A 22,224-nucleotide genomic window follows, 5' to 3' on the forward strand; every position below is an offset into this window, starting at 1 on the left:
TTTTGTGTTGGTTTGCTTTACTTTGATGCTTATACAGGACAGCCACATCAAGGCAACCTTATACGCAAATCAAAACCACTTCAAAACATAGCTCTCAACCTCTTAATGCAGGAAGTCTGGGCAAAGCCTGACATAACGGGGGAACATAGGCCCAAAAATAGGGACAGTTTTTAAATATTGCACATACAAACTTAGTTGTTAGAATAATAGGATTTGTGTTAGCATGCATTTTCCAAAGGATATGAAGTCTAAATGTATATATATATATATATATATATATATATATATATATATATATATATATATATATGTCATTATTTGGTGTCTTCAGTCCTCAGCTTATCCCATTGATTTACCAAAAAAAAACACAAATTTTATGAGGAACAGACAAAAAATATGAGGTAAAGAAGTGGACATTCTGTGAAAATCTGGACCATTGACAGGTATGCTTCAAAATGGAGTGCTGCTAATAAAAGCATTTGAAGATTAATATTAGTGTGAAGGCATGTGTTTCATCATGGAAATGGAGTCACCACTGTTTTCTTTTTACTTTCTTTTTTATACAAAGCAGTACTCTGCCAAATATTGCTTTTCAGCAACTATTTTAAAGTGTTATATCTTGTTTCCCCACAATCTTAAAGCGCAAAGCAAAATGTCATGTCACCACTCATTAAAATCTGTTTCCTGTCCCATTTACTTATGTATTGTGCACAGCAGTGCTGCTTTCGCCTTAATGCCTACTGAACAAATACAAGAAATGAAGTGAGCATGGCATGCACCTGTCAAGTGAAAATTGATATCTAATGATTCCTTTCTTTTGTGCTCATTATGAAACCTCATGAATATAACACCTGACCCCCACCACCACGAAGTACTACAGAATCAAGCTCATTGGCTGCTCATACAACTGCCATATTTCTTAATTGTCCAGATGTTTGCGGCCTAGTTTTTGGTCCATTCCTCATAAAATGTGTAGTTTTCTGGCAAATTACTGATGATTTAAATCAGTAAGTAATGACATACATTTGACCTTTCAGACTTTGTATCCACCAGAAAATGCATGGTAAGTTTATTCTAGCTACTTTCTAAGTTTAATAAGGGCAATATTTAAAATCTGAGTGAGATTCTTGGCTTTTGTATCCCAGTTATTTTGACTTTGTCCAGATTTCTTGTGCTTACAGGTTGAAAGGTAAGTAAGTTCTAAAAACAAAGAACCTAAGAACCAGCAGTAGTGAAAAGCATAATTGTAAGAACCAAGAACCAAAGAGATAAGGTGATTTGACTATTTACATTGTACATTTTTTTACTACTTATATTTCACTGTTCAGTATTCTAAATTATTTTTAATGTTTTGTCTTTAAATTTCAATCATGAATGTCACATGACAGTTTCATTATATACATATGTGTGTGTTTGTAAGTGGTACTCATTTCTGAAATAGTCCTTTACCTGGATGAAAGTGCTAAAAACTGTTGGATAAAATTGAAAATGCTTATGATACCACATTAACTTTATCATGCACATTCCCCCCAATTTTGTTTTCATTTTCTTTTACGTTAAGCTTTCTTTATTTAATTTCCTTCTCTTCTGTACTGAGTGGAATAAATAGTTTCAATATGAAATATACAGTAAGTCTGCAGCAATCATAGGATCATAGGAATAATGACTTTAAAGCATTTTAATGTTTACAGCACAGTTGTTTACTCAACTGAGAATCATTTTAGAGGACACGTCTCTAAGATAATAGTTAATTCATATTGTCTGCGTACATGCAAGTGGACTTGCAGATAAGAGCGTGTAAAGTGTGTGTGTGTGTGTGTGTGTGTGTGTGTGTGTGTGTGTGTGTGTGTGTGTGTGTGTGTGTGTGTGTGTGTGTGTGTGTGTATGTGTGAGCATGCACGTGTGTCCATGACTAAAACAGAGAAAAAACAATACTGAGATATTACAGCAGTAAACAACACTGATCACTAGATGGTGATGTACTTTCTTTTTTTCTAACCGTGCTTCATTATTACTAATATACTAGAAGTACAAACAGCTAGAAACTTCCACTTGCTTAGTGGAAGTTATGTGCCCCAGTATTATGTCTGAAAAGCATCACTTGACACCTGCAACAGTCGGTTACACGTCTGCGCATTTGCTGTATTTAAATGTAAAACTAGAGGATGAAATCAAATTCACTGCTGCAAAAGGTTCAGACATCACTTCCCTTTTTTAAAATAAGAGCCAAAATAGCAGCTAAGGAGTCATAGTTTGACTGTGTGAGGACACAGGTCAGGATGGTATTATCAATGAGCAATACTGTACTATGAATGATTGACTGTACATCAACAACCAGGTGAAACTGGTGGTTTGTAAATGTGTAAAGGAAGTCTGCAGGTTTTCTGCCTTGCTTCCTTGTACTGTATTATGTATGCACATTACATATCTTTACCATTTTAAGAATCAAACAGGGCATCATGGAAACTCCCTAAGTGCCTAATAAGGCTTATAAATTAAATAGAGAAGAATATCCTTTCCCAGTTTGCTGACTGTATTCTAACTGTGGTTAGATGCACTCAACTCAAAAGTGAATTATATATAGATATTTCCTGGTGGGTGTCCAAAATGTGTGCGAAGGGAGGGGCATTAGTGACAGAACAATAATGTTCATAGATTCATAGGCTCATGTGTTAGTAGACAACTGACGCGCCAAGTCAGTGCATTCAGACATATGTGTTTATGAATAAACCTGGTCAGATTACAGTCTTTTGTTACTGTTATAAATGTGTTTCTGTGCTATAATGTTATATAATAATTTAAGGTGTTTTTTTAAGGATCTATATTATAACAGCAAATGCTTAAAATAGAGAATGCTGTATAATCGACCATAAAATGTCGAAAAGGCAAAATGCTGAACACAAGAAACAGTGGAAAAAATTGCTGGCTCTGTAAAAAAAAAAAAAAAAAAAACAAACACAAAGTGTGCTCCCCCCACACCTCCCTACTTAAATATACCAACTCCGAGATCTCACCACAGTGGAGAAAATGGCAAAGTCCTGAAAATGGCCCAGTGATTTTTTTCCCCCTGGGAAAAAAATAGCTGTTCCGTGTGTTTTGGATTTCACCGTTTTGATTAAAAAGGGTCAATTAAACAGCTTTCACTATTTTGAGCATTCGCTGATTTAATAGGGACCCATTTTTCAATGCTAACCCTTTTGTTTTACTTTTTTTTTACTTCATTTGCATTTGGTATGTTCTATATTATCTTTACTTTTAATATCCTGAACTGTAATTACAGTCAGGCCTATACTAAACATACCAACCTCATTACCAAAAGTAACATACAATTTTAATAGCATACAAAATATATTTCTGTTAAACACCAAATTGCCATGCAATTTTACAGACTAAAATAGCTGTCAAACAAAATTTACCTAAACTAGTACTTCAAGCACTAAAGTCAAACAAAATTTACCTAAACTAGTACTTCAAGCACTAAAGTCAAACAAAATTTACCTAAACTAGCACTTCAAGCACTAAAGTCAAACAAAATTTACCTAAACTAGTACTTCAAGCACTAGACTAAAATAGCTGTCAAACAAAATTTACCTAAACTAGTACTTCAAGCACTAAAGTCAAACAAAATTTACCTAAACTAGTACTTCAAGCACTAAAGTCAAACAAAATTTACCTAAACTAGTACTTCAAGCACTAAAGTCAAACAAAATTTACCTAAACTAGTACTTCAAGCACTAAAGTCAAACAAAATTTACCTAAACTAGTATTTCAAGCACTAAAGTCAAGCAAAATTTACCTAAACTAGTACTTCAAGCACTAAAGTCAAACAAAATGTACCTAAACTAGTACTTCAAGCACTAAAGTCAAACAAAATTTACCTAAACTAGTACTTCAAGCACTAAAGTCAAACAAAATTTACCTAAACTAGTACTTCAAGCACTAAAGTCAAACAAAATTTACCTAAACTAGTACTTCAAGCACTAAAGTCAAGCAAAATTTACCTAAACTAGTACTTCAAGCACTAATGTCAAACAAAATTTACCTAAACTAGTACTTCAAGCACTAAAACTCATCAGCTCTCTTGATTCTTCTCTTTAAAGGTTTTGGTTAGCAGTTCAAGACTTGAAGAAACAGCCACTACAGGAGGTGGCCGATAGAGTCCAGGAGATATGGCACGAATTCCTAGCACCAGGTGCTCCCAGCTCGATCAACCTCGACTCCCATAGTTACGAAATAACAAGTCAGAATGTCAAAGACCCAGGAAGGTACACGTTTGAAGATGCACAGGTATGCTGATGTGCGAATATCTTTTTATTCTATGTTGTATGCTAATGTGCGAATATTTTTTTATTCTATGTCATACCGAAACCATATCGTGACAAAATCTGTTTATTTGCTTTAGTTAAATGCAAAACTAGAGGGTGAAGTCAAATCCACTGCTAAAGTCAGTGTTTTAATCATTGCATTTTCACTGACCTTCTGTGTGTGCCACTTGTGTTAATGGTACTTCTGTAGTATAGTCTGAATGTGGCCCATTGCAGATAAGTACATTACCGCAAGCTACAAACTGTAAGTAAACAAAGTTGTCAAAGCAAAGTCATCTTTAAATATAAACTCACAAACAAATTCATGTGACTTGAAAATGGTGTTAGTGTACAGAATATGTGTTAGCCTGTCAGTAGATCAGTGGCAGTTTTGACAACTGACATTTTAGTGAAAATATCTTGCCAAAAAGCACTTTCACCAACAGCAAAGAATTCCTTTTTCTCCACTGTTGTGCAACCTTGGAGTGGTATATTTACGTCTGGGAATGTCAGGAGTGTCCCCACCCCACTGGGGGTGCAGGGTGACTTGTCCACTGCAAAAACAAATTTACCCTGTGTTTCAACAAAAGTGCTTTCAGAGATTTTGCTCTGGGGGAAAAAAGATGTCTATCTGTTCACATGATTCCAGTATCTGTACACTGATCATGAGACATAATAATAAAATTTGACAAATTATGCAGAAAAATACTTGGTTAAAGGTACAGTAACTGTCTCTCTCTCCTCTGTGGCTTGTCATCTTCTTAAAGGAAACCTCTGTCAAAATACAGTGCATTAAATAACCCATTATTGTCTGACACATTTTGCTTAGAATAGCCCCCATATGACCTGAAGTTAGCAGGGACTCCTCAATAAAAGCTAATATTAACTGTACCATGAAATGTGACATCTGCATATCTCAAAACCCCCTATACATGTGAAATAAACTACCATTTTAATTAAACTCAGGCCATCAATCCCTATTTTCAAAAGGGAAAACGTAAATTCAAACATGCCTAAATGGGAAAAGGTAAATTCAAACATGCCTAAATGAGAGCTCGTAAATTAATTCAAACATGCCTAAATGAGAGCACATAAATTCAAACATGCTGTGACAATGTGAGGTATTGCCATATATGTCAGGGATAATAGGGCCGTGCATTTGTAACATATGCCAGCATAGTTAGCTGGAATTTTGTAAATAAGTTTCTGTCATTTGACTATCACACTGGCTTGTAACAGATGCTTGTGTTAAAAATGTATCAACAGTGTTATTATAACTGATTAAACATTTATGTTTAAACAAAGAATTCTGGAAGGGAAGGGTAGATGTTTTTGAAACTGTTCTATAATTTTCAAATACTGCAACAGATCTTAGCAATGCTCTGAATGTGTGTTGTACCTGAGTCAAGTTATCAAATGTGATGTCATTTTATAACCAGCACCGAGAGGATGGAACTCACCCAACAGCTTGTTTTGTTTTCTTTTCTTTGGAATCTGATATAAAAATATATGACAGTTATCACAGTTGTGTTCAGTTAGTTGGAAGCTCATCACCTCGCCTTGTGGAAGTAAACATCTCAGCATCCTATCTTGCATTGCTGTATTGATTAAGTTAGATTGGGAACACTTATTCTTTAGACAGTCAAGAAATACAATGAGATTAGTTTAGTAGTGTTTTTCTTCATCTGTTTGAATCTGTCTAACTGTGATATTTTTATTTCTCCTGTGATTGAAACTCTGATGTTTATTGTACTTTGATTTTAGTATTCTTGCGTTTTCTATTTTATTATTTATTATTAAATATTTTTAAACCTTTCATTGTAGCTGGTCTTTTAGAGACCACTTTTAACATCTTGAGAGTACCTATGCTTATTTTATGCCTTTGCCACTCCAAAAAGCCTGGCTGCTTTGGTTACACCCTACCATTTATGTTAATATTGATTTTACTCAGTATAATTGGATACCCTAATAAGACCTTGACAGTGGTTGACTGGTGGCAGCAAGATTAAACTTATAGTCTGGGCAGAAGAGATACAGATAGTAAATCTGTGCCAGCCTTCCCCAGAAGTGTGTGTGTGTGTGTGTGTGTGTGTGTGTGTGTGTGTGTGTGTGTGTGTGTGTGTGTGTGTGTGTGTGTGTGTCAGTCAGCTACTTAGAACTGGGACACAGTGCAACAAAGTGAGTCTTGTTTGAGATGTGGAGACAGAGAGTCCAGTACCAGTGGAGCGTGTTCCCTGTGTGCTTTTGGGGAAAACTGTGTTTGATTCGGAGAGCTACATTTGAAAATACTGTGTAAATTCATTCCTGTTTTTAGTGGCCATCTCTCAATGGTGTCAGTGGTGACGACTGAGGCTCTTTGATTACTGGCCCAGAGTAAACAGAGGCCATCACACATGCCTAAATGGGATCATGTAAATTCAAACATGCCTAAATGGGAACACATAAATTCAAACTTGCCTAAATGGGAACACATAAATTCAAAAATGCCTATATGGGAGCATGTAAATTCAAACATACTTAAATGGGAGCATGTAAATTTAGACATGCCTAAATGAGAATACGTAAATTCAAGCATGCCTAAATGGGAACACATACATTCAAAATACCTAAATGGGGGCATGTAAATTCAAACATGCCTAAATGGGAATACGTAAAGTCAAGAATGCCTAAATGGGAACACATGCATTCAAAATACCTAAATGGGGGCATGTAAATTCAAACATGCCTAAATGGGAACATGTAAATTGAAACATACAATCCAGGGTATCAAACTCTTTCATGACTTGTATGTCATGAGCTCTTACACCCAACCTATGACTTTTTGATTACCGCTTTTTGACCTTCCATAATGTATAATAATATACTGATCCATACACAATTTAGAAACAGATTTTACTTTTCACCTTTCAGTGCTCCATCAAATGATTTCAGAAGTAACAAGTGTGTCTATCCAGGTTAAACATCATGCATTTGAATACTAGCAATGTCACCACACTCTCACCTCTCACTCAAAACAGCATCTTAAACAGTCCAAGGAATGACATTTATGTCCCCTCCATTGTGATTAGTCAGTCCATGTTTTTCTGGACGGCTATGTACAGCAAGTTGTAAACCTGGAATACAACTATCATTTGCTAACTAACTTAAAGTCATTTTAAATAGAAGATTTTATAAGATGTTTCATTACAGTTTGTGTACTAATCACAAATACACTTTTCTGAATTTTGTCTAGCCAAACCTAACATCCATTTTGTAATGTTTGGCTTAATCCTCCCTAAAAAGACAGAAATCATTCATGAAACAGTATCACTTTCATTTCTGCAAGAGATGATTGACATACTAGTATAGTACTTGTTGTAGCTGTTTAAATGATATTCTTTTATGATGTTTGACAAATTGAAGTGGTTAATTTAACATATGAGTTTGCTTGTACAGTGGCCCATAGACACAGTGATTAAGCAATTTATTCATAGTCACACAAAATGCAAATTGTACATTTACTTCCTTATTTATTTGTTAAATTATTAAGTGAACTAACTGGTCCTTAGACCCTTTTCTGCTGCAACCATGTCCTTAAGGCCCAGAAGTGTACATCTTATTCAAGACAAAACATATTAAGCAATATAAAGTAGGAAACAGTAAACAGAAAAATAAATAAATAAATGCACAATAGACAAATCAGTATTAAATAATTAACAATAGTGATGATAGATTTGTGCTGACAAAAAAAAAGAATTAACTTTTATACATCAACACGTACATAGTGTTATAAACATATAATAGACATCATTAGTAAACAGTAACTATCAACCATTCTCATTAAAAATGAAGACACTGTAGGTGTCAAAGGGGTGATTATTTTTTTTTTGAACAGTAAGATTTTTTTATAATTTCTAATATGAACTGGCAGCTTGTTCTAGCTAGTTGAAGTAACTTTTGAGAAGGTTTTCTGCAAACATTTTAGTAAAAATTGAGTGACTTTTGGCCAGAGCTCCATACTATGATGATGACGATGATGATGGAAAACAGTAGTGCTAGAAGGTGACATTGTTCTAGATGTGCAGCGACTGAAGGTTTGCATGTTTAGTAACAGACTGACACTTCCTGAGATAAGTAGCCTATTCGCTTTTGCAAGGTTAATCAGTAATTCTCTTTGCCATGTGACAGGAGATAGCATGGATATCTTAGTGTTGTCTGAAGCATTGAAATGTAAGTAGATGGAATAAATATTCAGGCTTTATAATGTACAAATTAACACCATATCTTTCAGAAACTCATTAATCTTGGATCTGTCAGTACCACTTTACTTTTGACCCACTTAAAATGCACCGTAAAGCCTCCTCCTCTCTACAAACAGCAACTGGCATTGGCCCAGGCTTTCATGGCTACACTCAACCTGAAAGAAGCCTATCTGCACATACCCATTCAACCTTCCCACAGAAAATTCTTACGCTTTTCTGGACCCTCCTCTCAATTCTGATTTACTGCATTGTCCTTTGGTTTCTCCACTGCTCCCAGAATGTTCACAAAATGCCTGGCCTATTGCAGAACACAAGGGATTCAGATTTACCCCTAACTGGACAACATCCTGATCCTAGCAGACTGCAGGGAAACCCTCTCAATCCATCTGGAGTTCACCATGTGCCTACTCTAAAGACTGAAGTTCACCCTCAACTTCCCAAAATCCTCCTTGACCCCAGAACAAAGCAAAACATTTCTGGGTTCCAGGATCAGGACAGACGTAATGAAAGCCTTTCTTCCCCAGGACAAGGTCAGCTCCCTGTCCTCCCACTTCAAAGCCCTTCTGCAGACCCAGCAAATAACTGTAAGGGAATTCCTATTGGATGAATAAGCATTTTAATATAGTAGGCCTCATTACCAATTTCTCAGTAAATCCTTCTACAAGTATTTTTACAAGTGGAAATGAAGAAAACCTATTCATGTATACATGTTACCCGCCCCTACTGTAAATCTGATCTGGGACATTCCTCCCAGTCTAGTGTCATTACTTCATTCTACCTAATACAGGGAGAACATTTCAGAAGGCTAACCCAGTTAGCTTCTGCTCCTCCTTTCCCCTTTCCACTTTACAAAAAATATATATATATTTTCTAAGGTTGTTTCCTGCCTTTCCTGTGGGTAGTCTAGTCTGGATATAGATTTGCTGTGTCCAGGACTGTTTGCGGGCTTCTGAGCCCACAAGCCTTTCTGTGTTGAAGGGAAGCCTTCTAGCTCAATTTTGTTTCTTAGAACTAGCCAGTTTTCTAGTTTCAGCACTCAAATCTGTTTCTTTGAGCTAAGAACTTGTTCAGAACTCATTGTAAGCACTAAATAAGTTACAAATTACTACAGCACTGAACTTTACTCACTTGTCTAGAGGAAAACAGTTTTTAGTACTTAATAAATAAGCACCTATCCAGGCATGGCTAAGGGTCAGCTCCCGGTGTTTTCTCCTGTCTACCTGATGAATGTGGGCATCTTGGGGCAATGCAGCAATTGCCTTATGTACACAGACAACCCTCTCCTCCTACCACCCAACACTACAGTCTGTGAGAGATGCACTTATATAGCCAAACTGGAAGCAAAGCTCTCTTCACCCAAGACTGGACTAGACAGTCAAGAGGAGAAGGTAAACACTTGCACCACACCACACTCATCACACAGTCCCTCAAAACCTACACCACCAAAACACACACATAGAACCACAACACACACCTACATTCATGGAGGCTCTCAATAAAAATCTACCCAAGCAACAGGGACCTCCAAAGCAGAAACTCAAGCAACCTCCACCCCCCAACACAACCAAAATGACACATAGCCCACAAACTCAGTGTGTCACTCAACCACAGCCCATAAGGCATAACAACGTACCCAACACTCTAGTCATAAGTGACTCTATAGTCAGGCGTACTGATGTTCCGCTCACCAGGCTAAACAAGGAGAAAGTTACTGTCAGCTGCCTGTCAGGTGTCAGGATCTGCCACATAATGCACTCACTCAGGTCAAGTACAAATATGACTCTGTCATTGCCCATGTTGATGTGAATGACCTGAGATATACCTCCCTGGACTACATGAAAAGAGACATGGAGGAGCTGTCCGATCTTGAAGCCCAAGCAAGTATGACCCTAACCCTGAGTAGCATCCTGCCATCACCCAGAATGATATCACAGTACAAGGACAAAATGATTGACTTCAACAATTGGCTAAGCTTCTGGTGTCATTCTAAGGGGATCCAGTATCTGTCTGCCTGGGATGTCATAATCGACAAACCACGATGCTTTGCCAGAGATGGCCTGCACCTGTTGCCCTTGGGATTCCAGATACTGGCTAAGTCTCTTGCCACCCCTATAGTGCCTTTTTTTAGGCAAGGTTCAAATGACAAATTCACCACCATAACAGGTACAAGCAAGCAAAATCTGAGGGTAATGCTACTTAATGCTAGAAGTCTAAACCTCAAAATGCACTCACTCGAGGCACTCCTTAAAATGGAGAACATTGACATCTGTGCAGTGACAGAGACCTGGTTCAAAGTTACAGAGAGCACCACTGCATTACCAGGCTATAATTCATACCACACCTTTCAGCCACCTAACCTGGACCGAAACACTAAAGATGGAGGCGTGTCCATATTCATTAAGGATATCCACACCTCCAGGCTAGTTGCTCAGCATAATGCATCCACGGTTATCCAAGTGCAACTAACTCTGGGCAAGACTGCAGTCCAAATTGTAGCTTGCTACAGATCCCCCACCATGCCCCAGGATTCCCACTCCTCATTTCTTGATACACTGGAAAATATTAGGGTACAACCTAACACCCTAATAATGGGCGATTTCAACTACCCCACCATTAACTGGGAAAACTACTCATGTACCAACTCTTGTGCTCAACGTTTTCTGGAATTCATAAATTCCAACACCTTGGATCAACTTATCTACACCCCCACCAGGGGCAGCAATATCCTAGACCTGGTCATGACCAACATGGGCAACCGGTGTTCTACACCAGAGGTCAATTCCTCATTGGTCAGATCCAACCACAAGCTAATCACCCTAGACATTCACATCCCACCCCCACCCCCCAGTAGGGAAACCACCGTAAAACATTTCTCCAAAGACAACTTCACGCTTCTTAAGACAGAAGTAGCAAACTTCACGACAGCCATGCTGACGGACACTAGAGGTACGACTGCTGAATCCTATACAAATGCACTTTATAAGCACTTACACGAGTGCATGGACCATGCAATCCCTAACAGAACCAAGATGCTATCCTCCAAAAAAAGGAAGCTAATCTGGTGGTCCCCTGCCATAAAGAAACTCTAAAACAAAAGAAAGAAACTGTTGCAAAAAAGAGTAAAATCCCATGATTGGAGGAACTCCATGGTCAGGCTCAGTAAGAATCTGAGATCCCTCATAAAATCCTCCAAATCTAGTTACGAAAAAAAAATCGCCACTGATTCTAAAGACAACCACAAAGCATTCTATAGCTATGTCAAGAATATCAATGGCAACACTCAGATCTGCTCTGAGTTACAGCACAATGGTACTAAATATACAGACTCAACTGATATTACCAACATCCTGGCAGACAGGTTCAGTGCTAACTTTACCCCTCTCTCACCCCCTAAACGGCCCATCTCTATACCAGAAGAATGCAAAGTTCCTGTAATCACGGCTGCATAGGTAACAAACACACTCTCCAAAGCCAAGAACACAGCATCTATGGGACCTGGCAACATCCCAGTCTGCATTCTACATGAACTACAGAACGAACTAGCACCCCACCTAAGTACCATGTTCAATCATAGCCTCACCTCAGGCTTTGTGCCCACTAAATGGCGCACAGCAATGGTTATCCCACTCCACAAAGAGGGAGCCAACATGGACCCCGTGAACTACCACCCCATTAGCCTGATGAGCCTGGCCTGCAAGGCTGTGGAATGAATCATCATGGAACTTATAAACAATGACATTGGTAATCTCCAAACTCTGGACCCTACCCAGTTCAGGTTTGTAAAAGGCAGATCATGTCTCCTAAACCTGAGAGACTTCTTTGAAGCGGTCACCAAAGTCGTAGATGAGGGTAAGGTAATTCACACAGCCTATCTAGATCTCACCAAGGCTTTTGACACCATCCCCCACTCTGGAATTATAGATAAATTCATTAAACTAGGTATAAATCCCTATTTCACAAGATGGGTTGCCAACTGGCTCACTGACAGAACCCACACTGTGAAAGTAGCAGACTCTAAATCCAACTTCAAACCAGTGACAAGTGGAGTACCACAGGGTTCAGTCCTAGGTCCTCTCCTGTTTGGTATCTACTCCTCTGAAGTACAGGCTAACACAGAAGGTCTTTGGCTAACAAAGTTCGCAGATGACTGCAAACTAGGAGCCATAATTAAAACTCCTAACGATGTGGACATCCTACAAAAGGGCCTCACTGAGACAGATGCCTGGTGTCAAAGCCATGGCCTCAAGCTCAATGCCAAAAAGTGCATTTCCATCCCTTTTGGTAAAAACTCTGTACCCATGAACTACCACATAGGCGGTAGTCTACTTAACACCGAAAGTGTGATAAAAGACCTTGGGACACAGGTGGACAGTAGTCTATCCTTTGATAATCGCATCAGCACAGTAGTCAGGAAATCCTTCTACGTGGCATACCTCATCACAAAATGTTTCTCATCCAGGAAAAAAGAGGTCATTGTACCCCTCTACACATCACTCATTAGACCCATTATAGAGTACACCCCTTTTGGTATGTACCTCACAAGACATCTATAACAACTGGAAAGGCCACAGAAATACCTCACAAAGAGGATTACCAGCCGCAAACCGATGCCCTACTCAGACCATCTCAAAAAACTCCAGCTTTACTCTGTCATATATCGCCTACTCATAGGCGATCTCTGCCTAACATACAAAGCTATGTCAAACCCAGAGCTGTTGGACATGCTCCACTTAAAGAAATCCCAATCCCTCTGAGCTACATGCTCTAGGGACCTAAAGCTTGTCACCACATCAACTAGAACATGCTGGAGGGATAGATTCCTGCCCCAGAGACTTCCCATACTCTGGAACAAACTACCTATCTGTATCAAACAAAGTTCCTCATTAGTACTCTTCAAGAAAAATCTTGATGATTGGATGGGAGATAGGAAATTCATCCCGGGGATCACTTCTGTGGCTCTGCTTGACAGGGGCACAGGAAAATAATTTTCTTGGGTGGCAAAAGCCAGGGTACAATTTGGATAGGCTTATATAAGCCCTAGGGCCAATAGCCTAGTACCTACCTATGAACCCTGCACCTAATGGCAGCCATCATTCCCATGCTACCACTAGCCAGAAAGCACATGCGAAAGCTACAATGGTATCTAAAAAATGTATGGTCACAGCACCAACATCCTGTAGAGAAAGAAATCACTCTCTTGCCCTGCCTACAGTCAGAGCTAAAATGGTGGATTCAGCAAATTCAGCTGAACGTGGGCCTTCCACTGCAGTTACCCACCCCAAACCAGTTCAAGCATACAGATGCTTCAGACCTAGGATGGGGAGCCACAATGGCAAACTATAAGGTTCAAGCAAAGTGGCACCCTTCCTTAAAGAACAAACACATCAGCATGAGGGAAATGACAGGAGTCCTGGCACTGAAAGCCTTCCTTCCACTCCTACATTCAGTTGTTCTCCAAATAATAACAGACAACACCACAGTTATGTGGAACCTCAGCAAGCAGGGGGGACAAAAGCACACCACCTCTGCAGACTGACCTTCCTAATCTGGGACCGAGCCTCACAACGCAACTTGTCCCTGCAGGTAACCTAAACCCCCCTCACAGGAAAACAAACAAGCAGACCTTCTCAGCAGGACATCCTCTCCAAATCACGAATGGATGCTGGACAGGAATGTCTTTCTAGATATTGTCCACCAGTGGGGCACACCTCAAGTAGACTTGTTTGCCTCTCCCCAGAACAGACAACTGCAGACTTTCTGCTCCAAGACCTACTCTCCACTAGCTTGGAGGGTAGATGCATTCAGCATTTCATGAAAGGGAAGGTTTCTTTATGCCTTTCCTCCCTTTCCATTAATTCAAAAAGTCCTCCTGAAAATCAGGAGAGACAAACCAAAAATCTTGTCGGTGACCCCCTACTGGCCAAGGCAGCACTGTTTCTCCCTACTTCTCAATCTAGCCAAGGGCAATCAGCACAAGTTACCCCACAAGGTGGACCTTCTGACACAACAAAAGGGAACCCTCATCCACCTACACTTAGAGATGTTGTCACTGACACTGTGGGTGATAAACTTCTGATTTCCTTCAGGCACCACTACTCAGAAGACGTGCTTTCAGTCCTGAGGGAGGCCAGGAAACCTACTACAAGGAAATCTTACTTAGCTAAATGGGAGAGATTTTCCAAATGGTGTCTGGGCAAGGGCAGGGATCCATGCATCACAGATCCTCCACTAGTTCTTGCCTATGTGTGTCAACTAGTAAAGGGGGGACTTTCATACTCTTCAGTGAAGGTCCACCTTTCCGCAATCTCAGCCTGCCTACCACTAGACCCTCCCCTACTAGCCAGGCTCGATGTGAAGCTATTCTTAAAAGGGGTCTTGCACATCAGACCACTAAGAAAATCCATCCCAAAACCCTGGGACCTGAACTTCATCCTGGAAAAACTAACCCAGTCTCCATTTGAACCAGCTAGTATGGCTGCTCTGCAAATGTGCACAAGGAAGACAGTCCTGCTAATGGCCATAACTTCAGCCAGGAGGGTGTTTGAATTACAGGCCCTAATGGCCTGCCCTCCATAACTACTTTCCACAAGCACAGGGCAACACTAAGAACTAACCCTTCCTTTATGCTGAAAGTGGTCAATGATCTGTCCTTAAACCAGTCTGTCCATCTACCCACCTTCTACCCCTCTCCTACCAATGACAGTGAGAGAACACTCTACTCTCTGGATGCACACAGACAGCTAAGGTTTTACCTAGAAAAAATAAAATCCAGAAGAAACTCCAACCAACTCTTTGTTTCCTTCCACCCCAGGGCCCTGAGCAAGGCAGTCTCCAAACAAACCATTGCATGTTGGATTAGAAAAACTGTTTGCCTATGTTATTCACACCATGGCAAAAAACTCCCACAGGGAGTTAAAGCTCACTCTACCAGGGCAGTGGCAGCCTCCAAAGCCTTCTTAAAAGACCTGGGCACTGCATCCATACTAGAAGCAGCCACATGGTCCACCATTCACACTCACCAAAAGCTACAAGTTAGACAATATCTCCAGAGCATGTGCAGGGTTTGCCAGAGCAATTCTTCAGGGCTTTGTGGCATCAGCTTCTTCTACCTCCTCCCTTCCTTCCAACAAAGCTGTGGTACTTTCCTATGCCAAAAGTACTGCAACATAGGAATACAAGGACATAGAATAGTTGTGTAAAATCTTACCATAACCATAGATGTCCTTCTCTTCCATGTTGCAGTATTCCTTTCCACTCACCAAACCCCCTTATCCTTTTCTCTCACTCATTACTGATCTGTCTTGGGTCTCCTGGGGTTTATACCCTTCCCTGTGACCAATTTAACAATAAAATGGCTCCTTGATCCTATGACTGAAATCATTGGCTACTCTACTTACTCCTGTCCTGCTGGGCGTTCAAGTTTTGAGGTCTGTGCATGCAGACATCACATTTAAGGTCCCTGGTTTATGGCCCTATGTGTGACGTCCCATGCAACTGCAACAGCCTAGCTGAAACTTTTGTATAGGAGCCAACGTACAGGTCACCTGAGGTAGAAAATCTCACACCAAGAATACTGCAACATGGAAGAGAATGGCATCTATGGTTATGGTAAGAGTTTACACAACTATGTTTTCACCTGTGCGTCTGTGATTTCTGGGACACTACACTTTTCCTGTATTGTTGTGGGCCCTTTTGGGGGTGAGAGGGGGATGAAGTTTGCACTGAATCTATCTGCCAGTATGTTGGCAATATCAGTGGGTTCAGTATATTTTGTGCTATTCTGCACTAGCTCAGAGCATATCTGTGAGTTGCCACTTAGATTCTTGGCATAGCTACAGAAGGCTTTGTGGTTATCTTTTGAATCCTTGGCTATTTTTCTTTCAAAGTTAGCCTTGGAGGATTTTATGAGGGACCTTAGTTTCTTACTGATACTGATCAGGGATGTCTTTCCTTCTTGGTATTTGCTTTTTTTCTGAACTAGTTTCCTCCTTCTATTGTATAGCCAGTTTATGGCAGGGGTCCACCAGACTGGTTTCCTTCTTTTAGGCGAGTGAGTCTTGGTTTTGCAAGGGATGGCACAATCCATGCATCCTTGTAGGTGCTCATAGAGTGCATTTGTAAAGGTTCCTGCATCTTGGACACTGTTATCCTTTAGCGTGGGGGGCTGTGAAACTTACCACCTCTGTTTTAAGTAAGGTGAAGTTTGCTATAGAAAAGTTTTTCACTGATTTCCTTGGTTGGAGGTGGTGGTGTGGTGTGGACATCCAGAGTGATTAGTTTATGGTCTGAGCTAACCAGTGACGGGTTGACCTCCGGTGTGGAACACCTGTCGCCCATGTTGGTGATGACCAGGTCCAATATGTTTTCACCTCTGGTAGGGGAGTTTATCAGTTGATCCAGGGCATTTGAGTTGATAAATTCCAGGAAGCGCTGGACCTGGGAGTTTGTACTTGAGTAGTTTTCCCAGCTAACGGTAGAATAATTGAAATAGCCCAATATCAGGGTGTTCGGTAGGACCTTCATGTTTTCCAGTGTCTCCAGAAAGGCGGAGTGGTGGTCCTGGGTCATGGAGGATGATCTGTAGCAAGCCACAATTTGCATTGCAGATTTGCCTGATGTTAGTTGCACATGGATGATCTCAGAGGTATCATGCTGTGCCACTAACCTGGAGGTGTAGGTATCCTTGATGAATATGGATACACCCCCTCCTTTTGTGTTTCGGTCCATGTTCTGTGGCTGAAATGTGTGGTATGAGTTGTAGCTCAGTAGTGCTGGAGTGCTCTGTGGATCCTTGAACCAGGTTTCAGTTACTGCACAGATGTCAATGTTCTCCATACTGAGGAGTGCTTCAAGTGCATGCATTTTGAGATTTAAACTCCTGGCGTTGAGTAGCATAACCCTCATTTTTTTATTTGTGCTGCTTACAGAGGTGGGTTTGACTTTTGAGCCTTGCCTAAAAAAGACACTACAGGGGCAGCAAGAGCCTTGGCCGGTATTCGAAAGCCTAGGGGTGACAGGTGCAAGCCATCTCTTGCAAAGCAACGAGGCTTGTCAAGCATGTCGTCCCAGGCTGACAGACACTGTATCCCCTTTGAGTCACACCAAAAGCTTAGCCAATTGTTGAAATTGATCATTTTTTCTTTATACTGCGGTATCATTCTTGGTGATGGCAGTATGCTACTCAGGGTCAGGGTCATACCCGCCTGGGCTACATGATCAGAGAGCTCTTCCATGTCTCTTTTCATGTAGTTCAAGGAGGTACATCTCAGGTCATTCACACCAACATGAACAATGACAGAGTCATATTTGTACTTGTTCTGGAGTGACCTGAGTGCTTGTGTTATGTGGCGGATTCTGGCTCGTGACAGGCAGCTAACAGTAACCTGCTCCTTGTCCAGCCTAGTGAGGGGGATGTCAGTGTGCCTGAATATAGAGTCACCTATTACTAGTGTGTTAGGTATGTTATTTCGCCTTAAGGGCTGTGATTGTGCGGCACACTGATTTTGTGTTTTATGTGTTGTCTGGTTTGTGACGGGAGGTGCAGGTTTTTTGGGTGTCTGCTTTGGAGGTCTGTGATGCTTTTGCAGGTTTTTATTTAGAGCCTCTGAGTATGATTTTGTGTATTTATGTGTATTTTTTGCCAGTGCTGGTTTAGTATGTCTATGTGAGGCTGGAGGTGTGGTGCAAGTGTTAACCTTCTCCTCATGACTGCCTGTTCCAGTCTTGGGTGGAGAGAGCTTAGCCTCCAATTTAGCTATATAATTGCATCTCTCGCATATGTTAATGTTTTGTGGTAGGAGGAGAGGTTTGTCTGTGTACATGAGGCAGTTGTAACATTGCCTTAGGATACCCAGGTTCACCAGCTGGACTGGAGAGTATACCTGAAATTGCCCTTTGGTCATGCCTGAATAGTAGGGTGAGCTGCTTAGTCACTTGGTTGGTGAGGGGTAAATAATAAGCCTTGCCCTGCTGGGCAATGAAGTGTCGGGGTATATTAGTGCTTACTATTATGTCTGAGCAAGTGCTGGACTGTAGAATGCTTTTTAAGTGCTTAGGTTAAGAGTTAGACTACTTTCAAGGGAAAAACTGAAGAGGAGACTTGGTGGAGCCGGGATAAATTTAGCCCTAGCTAACCGGCACTGCCCGGACATGCAAAACCGTGCAAACGCGGTTTTTACAGCAGGGAAATGAAAGAGATAGAAATTAGCCCAAAATGGCCTATAAACTACTAACTTCTGAGCTGGAACCACTCCTCCAGGGACAGATGGCTGCTCAAAGTTCCCCTCTCTCACAGGTGAACAGAGAAACTTCCCTTATCCAAGTAAGGTATGGGCAACTCAGAAACTTGTAACAGCCCTGAATTCAGCACTAGCCTGAAAACTGGACTATACTATCTTAGAAAGGTGGGAAACAAGGAAATTTTTTTTTTAAAAGATAAGCAAAAACAGTAAAACATACACTTAAAACAGCTTTAAATGACTACAAACAGTAAAAAATACACTTAAAACAGCTTTAGATGACTACAAGCAATCATAAAAGGCTTTTAAACAAATTACCCAATTAACCAGTAAAAAAATCTCAAAACTGAGCCCTGTTCCTATAGTCTTCAATCAGACATGTTCTAACTGCACACTCCTGCCACTGGGGTGCAGGGGAACCTTCTCCAAAAAAGAAGGCCTGGATTAATCCTCAAGTTATATAAACAAAGCTAGACTCAGCAGGCCTGGATCTAGTCTATGCTACAGCAAACAAGACACACCAATTTCAGTAAGAAACAGTTCAAATATGCAGGCACTATAAGCCTTTAACCAGAAATTCCCAGCTCAGAAGGGCAGAGTCTAGCTTCTCCTCCCACAAGAGTGCAGACCACGAACCTTCTTAATGTAAAATAACTGGCCTGAAGCCCAAGTGCTTAAACCAGAACTAATGCACTTTTAGAATAACAGACACTGAGCCTTCAATCAGCAATTCCCAACTTAGAAGGATGTAAGCTACCTGTCCTGCCACAACAGTGCTGACCACAAATCTTCATAATGTAAAACAACCTGTATGAAGCCCAAGTGCTTAAACCAAAAGACTTAGAATAATAGTTACACCAAGCAGTAATAAATACAACTGAGTACTTTTAAGATGATGCAAAAGCAAAATAAATTAATAAAGTAGGAAGAAACACAAATACAGTAAAAGCAGATAAAAAAGTGCAACTTTTTTTTTTGAGTGAGCAAATCAGATGGGCAGAAAATAATCCAAAATGTACCACTTATATAAGGCAGAAACTGAATAACAATGAAGTGAACTACCACCACTTAACACTGGCTATGCAGGAATTCTAACAAGCATTAACTGACAAAACAGAGCCCAACTTCCAGCTAGATAGTATTCAATGCAACACAAATAAATCAATTTAAATGCTGTATTATTTGAAAAAAGTGCAGATAAAGATTTACTTAAATTCACTTATACATCCAGTTGATTGCATGTAGGTCTTAGTTGTCCAAAGCCCATAGTTTAAGCAGAAAATAATCCAAAATGTAACACTTATATAAGGCAGAAACTGAATAACAATGAAGTGAACTACCCCCACTTAACACTGGCTATGCAGGAATTCTAACAAGCATTAACTGAAAAAACAGAGCCACAACTTCCAGCTAGATAGTATTCAGTACAACACAAATAAATCAATTTAAATGTTGTATTATTTGAAAAAAGTGCAGATAAAGATTTACTTAAATTCACTTACACGTCCAGTTGATTGCATGTAGGTCTTAGCTGGCCAAAGCTCAGAGTTTAAGCAGAAAATAATCCAAATGTACCACTTATATAAGGCAGAAACTGAATAACAATGAAGTGAACTACCCCCACTTAACACTGGCTATGCAGGAATTCTAACAAGCATTAACTGAAAAAACAGAGCCACAACTTCCAGCTAGAAAGTATTCAATACAACACAAATAAATCAATTTAAATGCTGTATTATTTGAAAAAAATGCAGATAAAGATTTACGTAAATTCAGTTATACGTCCAGTTGATTGCATAGGTTCATAGGTTCATACTAGGCTATCTGCCCTGGGGCAATTATAAGCCTAGCCCGATTCTGTATGGCTTACGCCACCCCTTGATTTGAGTATACTGTGCCTTTTTTAAGGTTTAGTTTACTGTGCCTCTGTCTAATAGTGATACGGGAGTAATCCCTGGGACAAACCTACGATCCCCCATCCACCTATCGAGATTCTTCTTGAAGAGATTCAGTGAGGTGCTCTGCCTCACATGAACTGGAATTCTATTCCAGAGCGAAGGGAGCCTCTGGGTTATGAACCTGTCCCTCCAGCAAGTTCTATTTATTTCTGTGCTGAGGTTCAAGTCCCTTGAGCGTGTGGCTCTAAGGGATTTAGATTTACTGAGGTGGAGCATGTCCATTAATTCTGGATTTGACATAGCTTTGTATGTCAGGCATAGATCGCCTCAAGTAGGCGGTATGCAACTGAGTAGAGCTGGAGTTTTTAACCGAGCAGCATATGGCATCTGTTTGAGACCCTTGATCCTCTTGGTGAGATACTTTTGGGGTCTTTCTAATTGCTGCAGGTGTCGGGTAAGGTACATCCTAAAAGGGGCATTGTATTCTATGATGGGCCTGATGAGGGATGAATAAAGGGGCACGATTACCTCTCTTGATCTAGATATGAAACCCTTCGTGATGAGGTGGGCTATGTAGAAGGTCTTTCTAACCACTTTGGCAATGTGGTTTCCAAAGGAGAGATTGCTATCAACTTGGGTCCCCAGGTCCCTAATAACTTTCTCTGTACTTAATGGGTTTCCACTTATGTGGTAATTTGTGGGCACATTGTTTTGCCAAAGGGTATGACTATACATTTTTTGGCATTTAGCTTTAAACCATGGTGCTGGCACCAGTTATCTGTCTCTGTGAGACCTTTTTGAAGGATGTTTGTGTCAGCTGGAGAGTTGATTATTGCACCCAGTTTGCAGTCGCCTGCGAACTTGGTGAGCCATAGTCCTCCCACGTTTGCCTGTACCTCGGAAAAGTATATACCGAACAAGAGTGGTCCCAGGACAGAACCCTGTGGGATGCCACTTGTGACCGATTTCGAGTCTGACATGGCTCCAGCAACTCTCACTCTGTGGGTTCTGTCTTTGAGCCAGTTTGTGACCCATCTTGTGACATAGGGGTTTATATTTAAGCTGGATAGCTTATCTATGATGCCCGAGTGGGGTATTGTGTCAAATGCCTTTGCAAGGTCCAGATAGGCTGTGTGGACTACCTTCCCTTCATCTATGGCTTTGGTGACTGTTTTGGAGGAGTCAACCAGGTTCAAAAGGCAGGATCTGCCCTTGACAAAGCCGAACTGGGTAGGATCTATTGTCTGTAGGTCCCCAATGTCTTTGTTTATGAGCTCCATGATGATCCTCTCCATAGCCTTGCAGACTAAGCTAGTCAGGCTTATGGGGCGATAGTTTCCAGGGTCCGTAGAGGCTCCACCTTTGTGGAGTGGGACCACTGTTGCTGTACGCCATTCTGTGGGCACATATCCTGTAGTGAGGCTGAGATTGTATAGCTGTTTTATTTGAGGGATTAGTTCCTCTTGGAGTTCATGTAGGACGCAACCTGGGACGCCATCTGGTCCCATGGAAGCAGTGTTTTTTGCTTTGGAGAGGGCAGCCT

At 40.6% G+C, this 22,224-nt stretch overlaps 1 protein-coding gene across 3 annotated transcripts in view; it reads left to right on the plus strand.

The window, feature by feature from the left end:
- RGS6 (regulator of G protein signaling 6) overlaps positions 1–22,224 on the plus strand; it is a 2,564,457-nt gene that overhangs the window by 2,397,638 nt on the left and 144,595 nt on the right. For all 3 annotated transcript variants that reach the window (XM_044074660.1, XM_044074661.1, XM_044074662.1), the window contains exon 15: positions 4,101–4,287. In XM_044074660.1, coding sequence (XP_043930595.1) covers positions 4,101–4,287 — 187 coding nt within the window. The remainder of the gene's footprint in view (positions 1–4,100; positions 4,288–22,224) is intronic.

Source organism: Protopterus annectens, chromosome 6.part0 (genome assembly GCF_019279795.1).
Source record: "Protopterus annectens isolate FY-2018-M chromosome 6.part0, PAN1.0, whole genome shotgun sequence".
Lineage (NCBI taxonomy): Eukaryota > Metazoa > Chordata > Ceratodontiformes > Protopteridae > Protopterus > Protopterus annectens.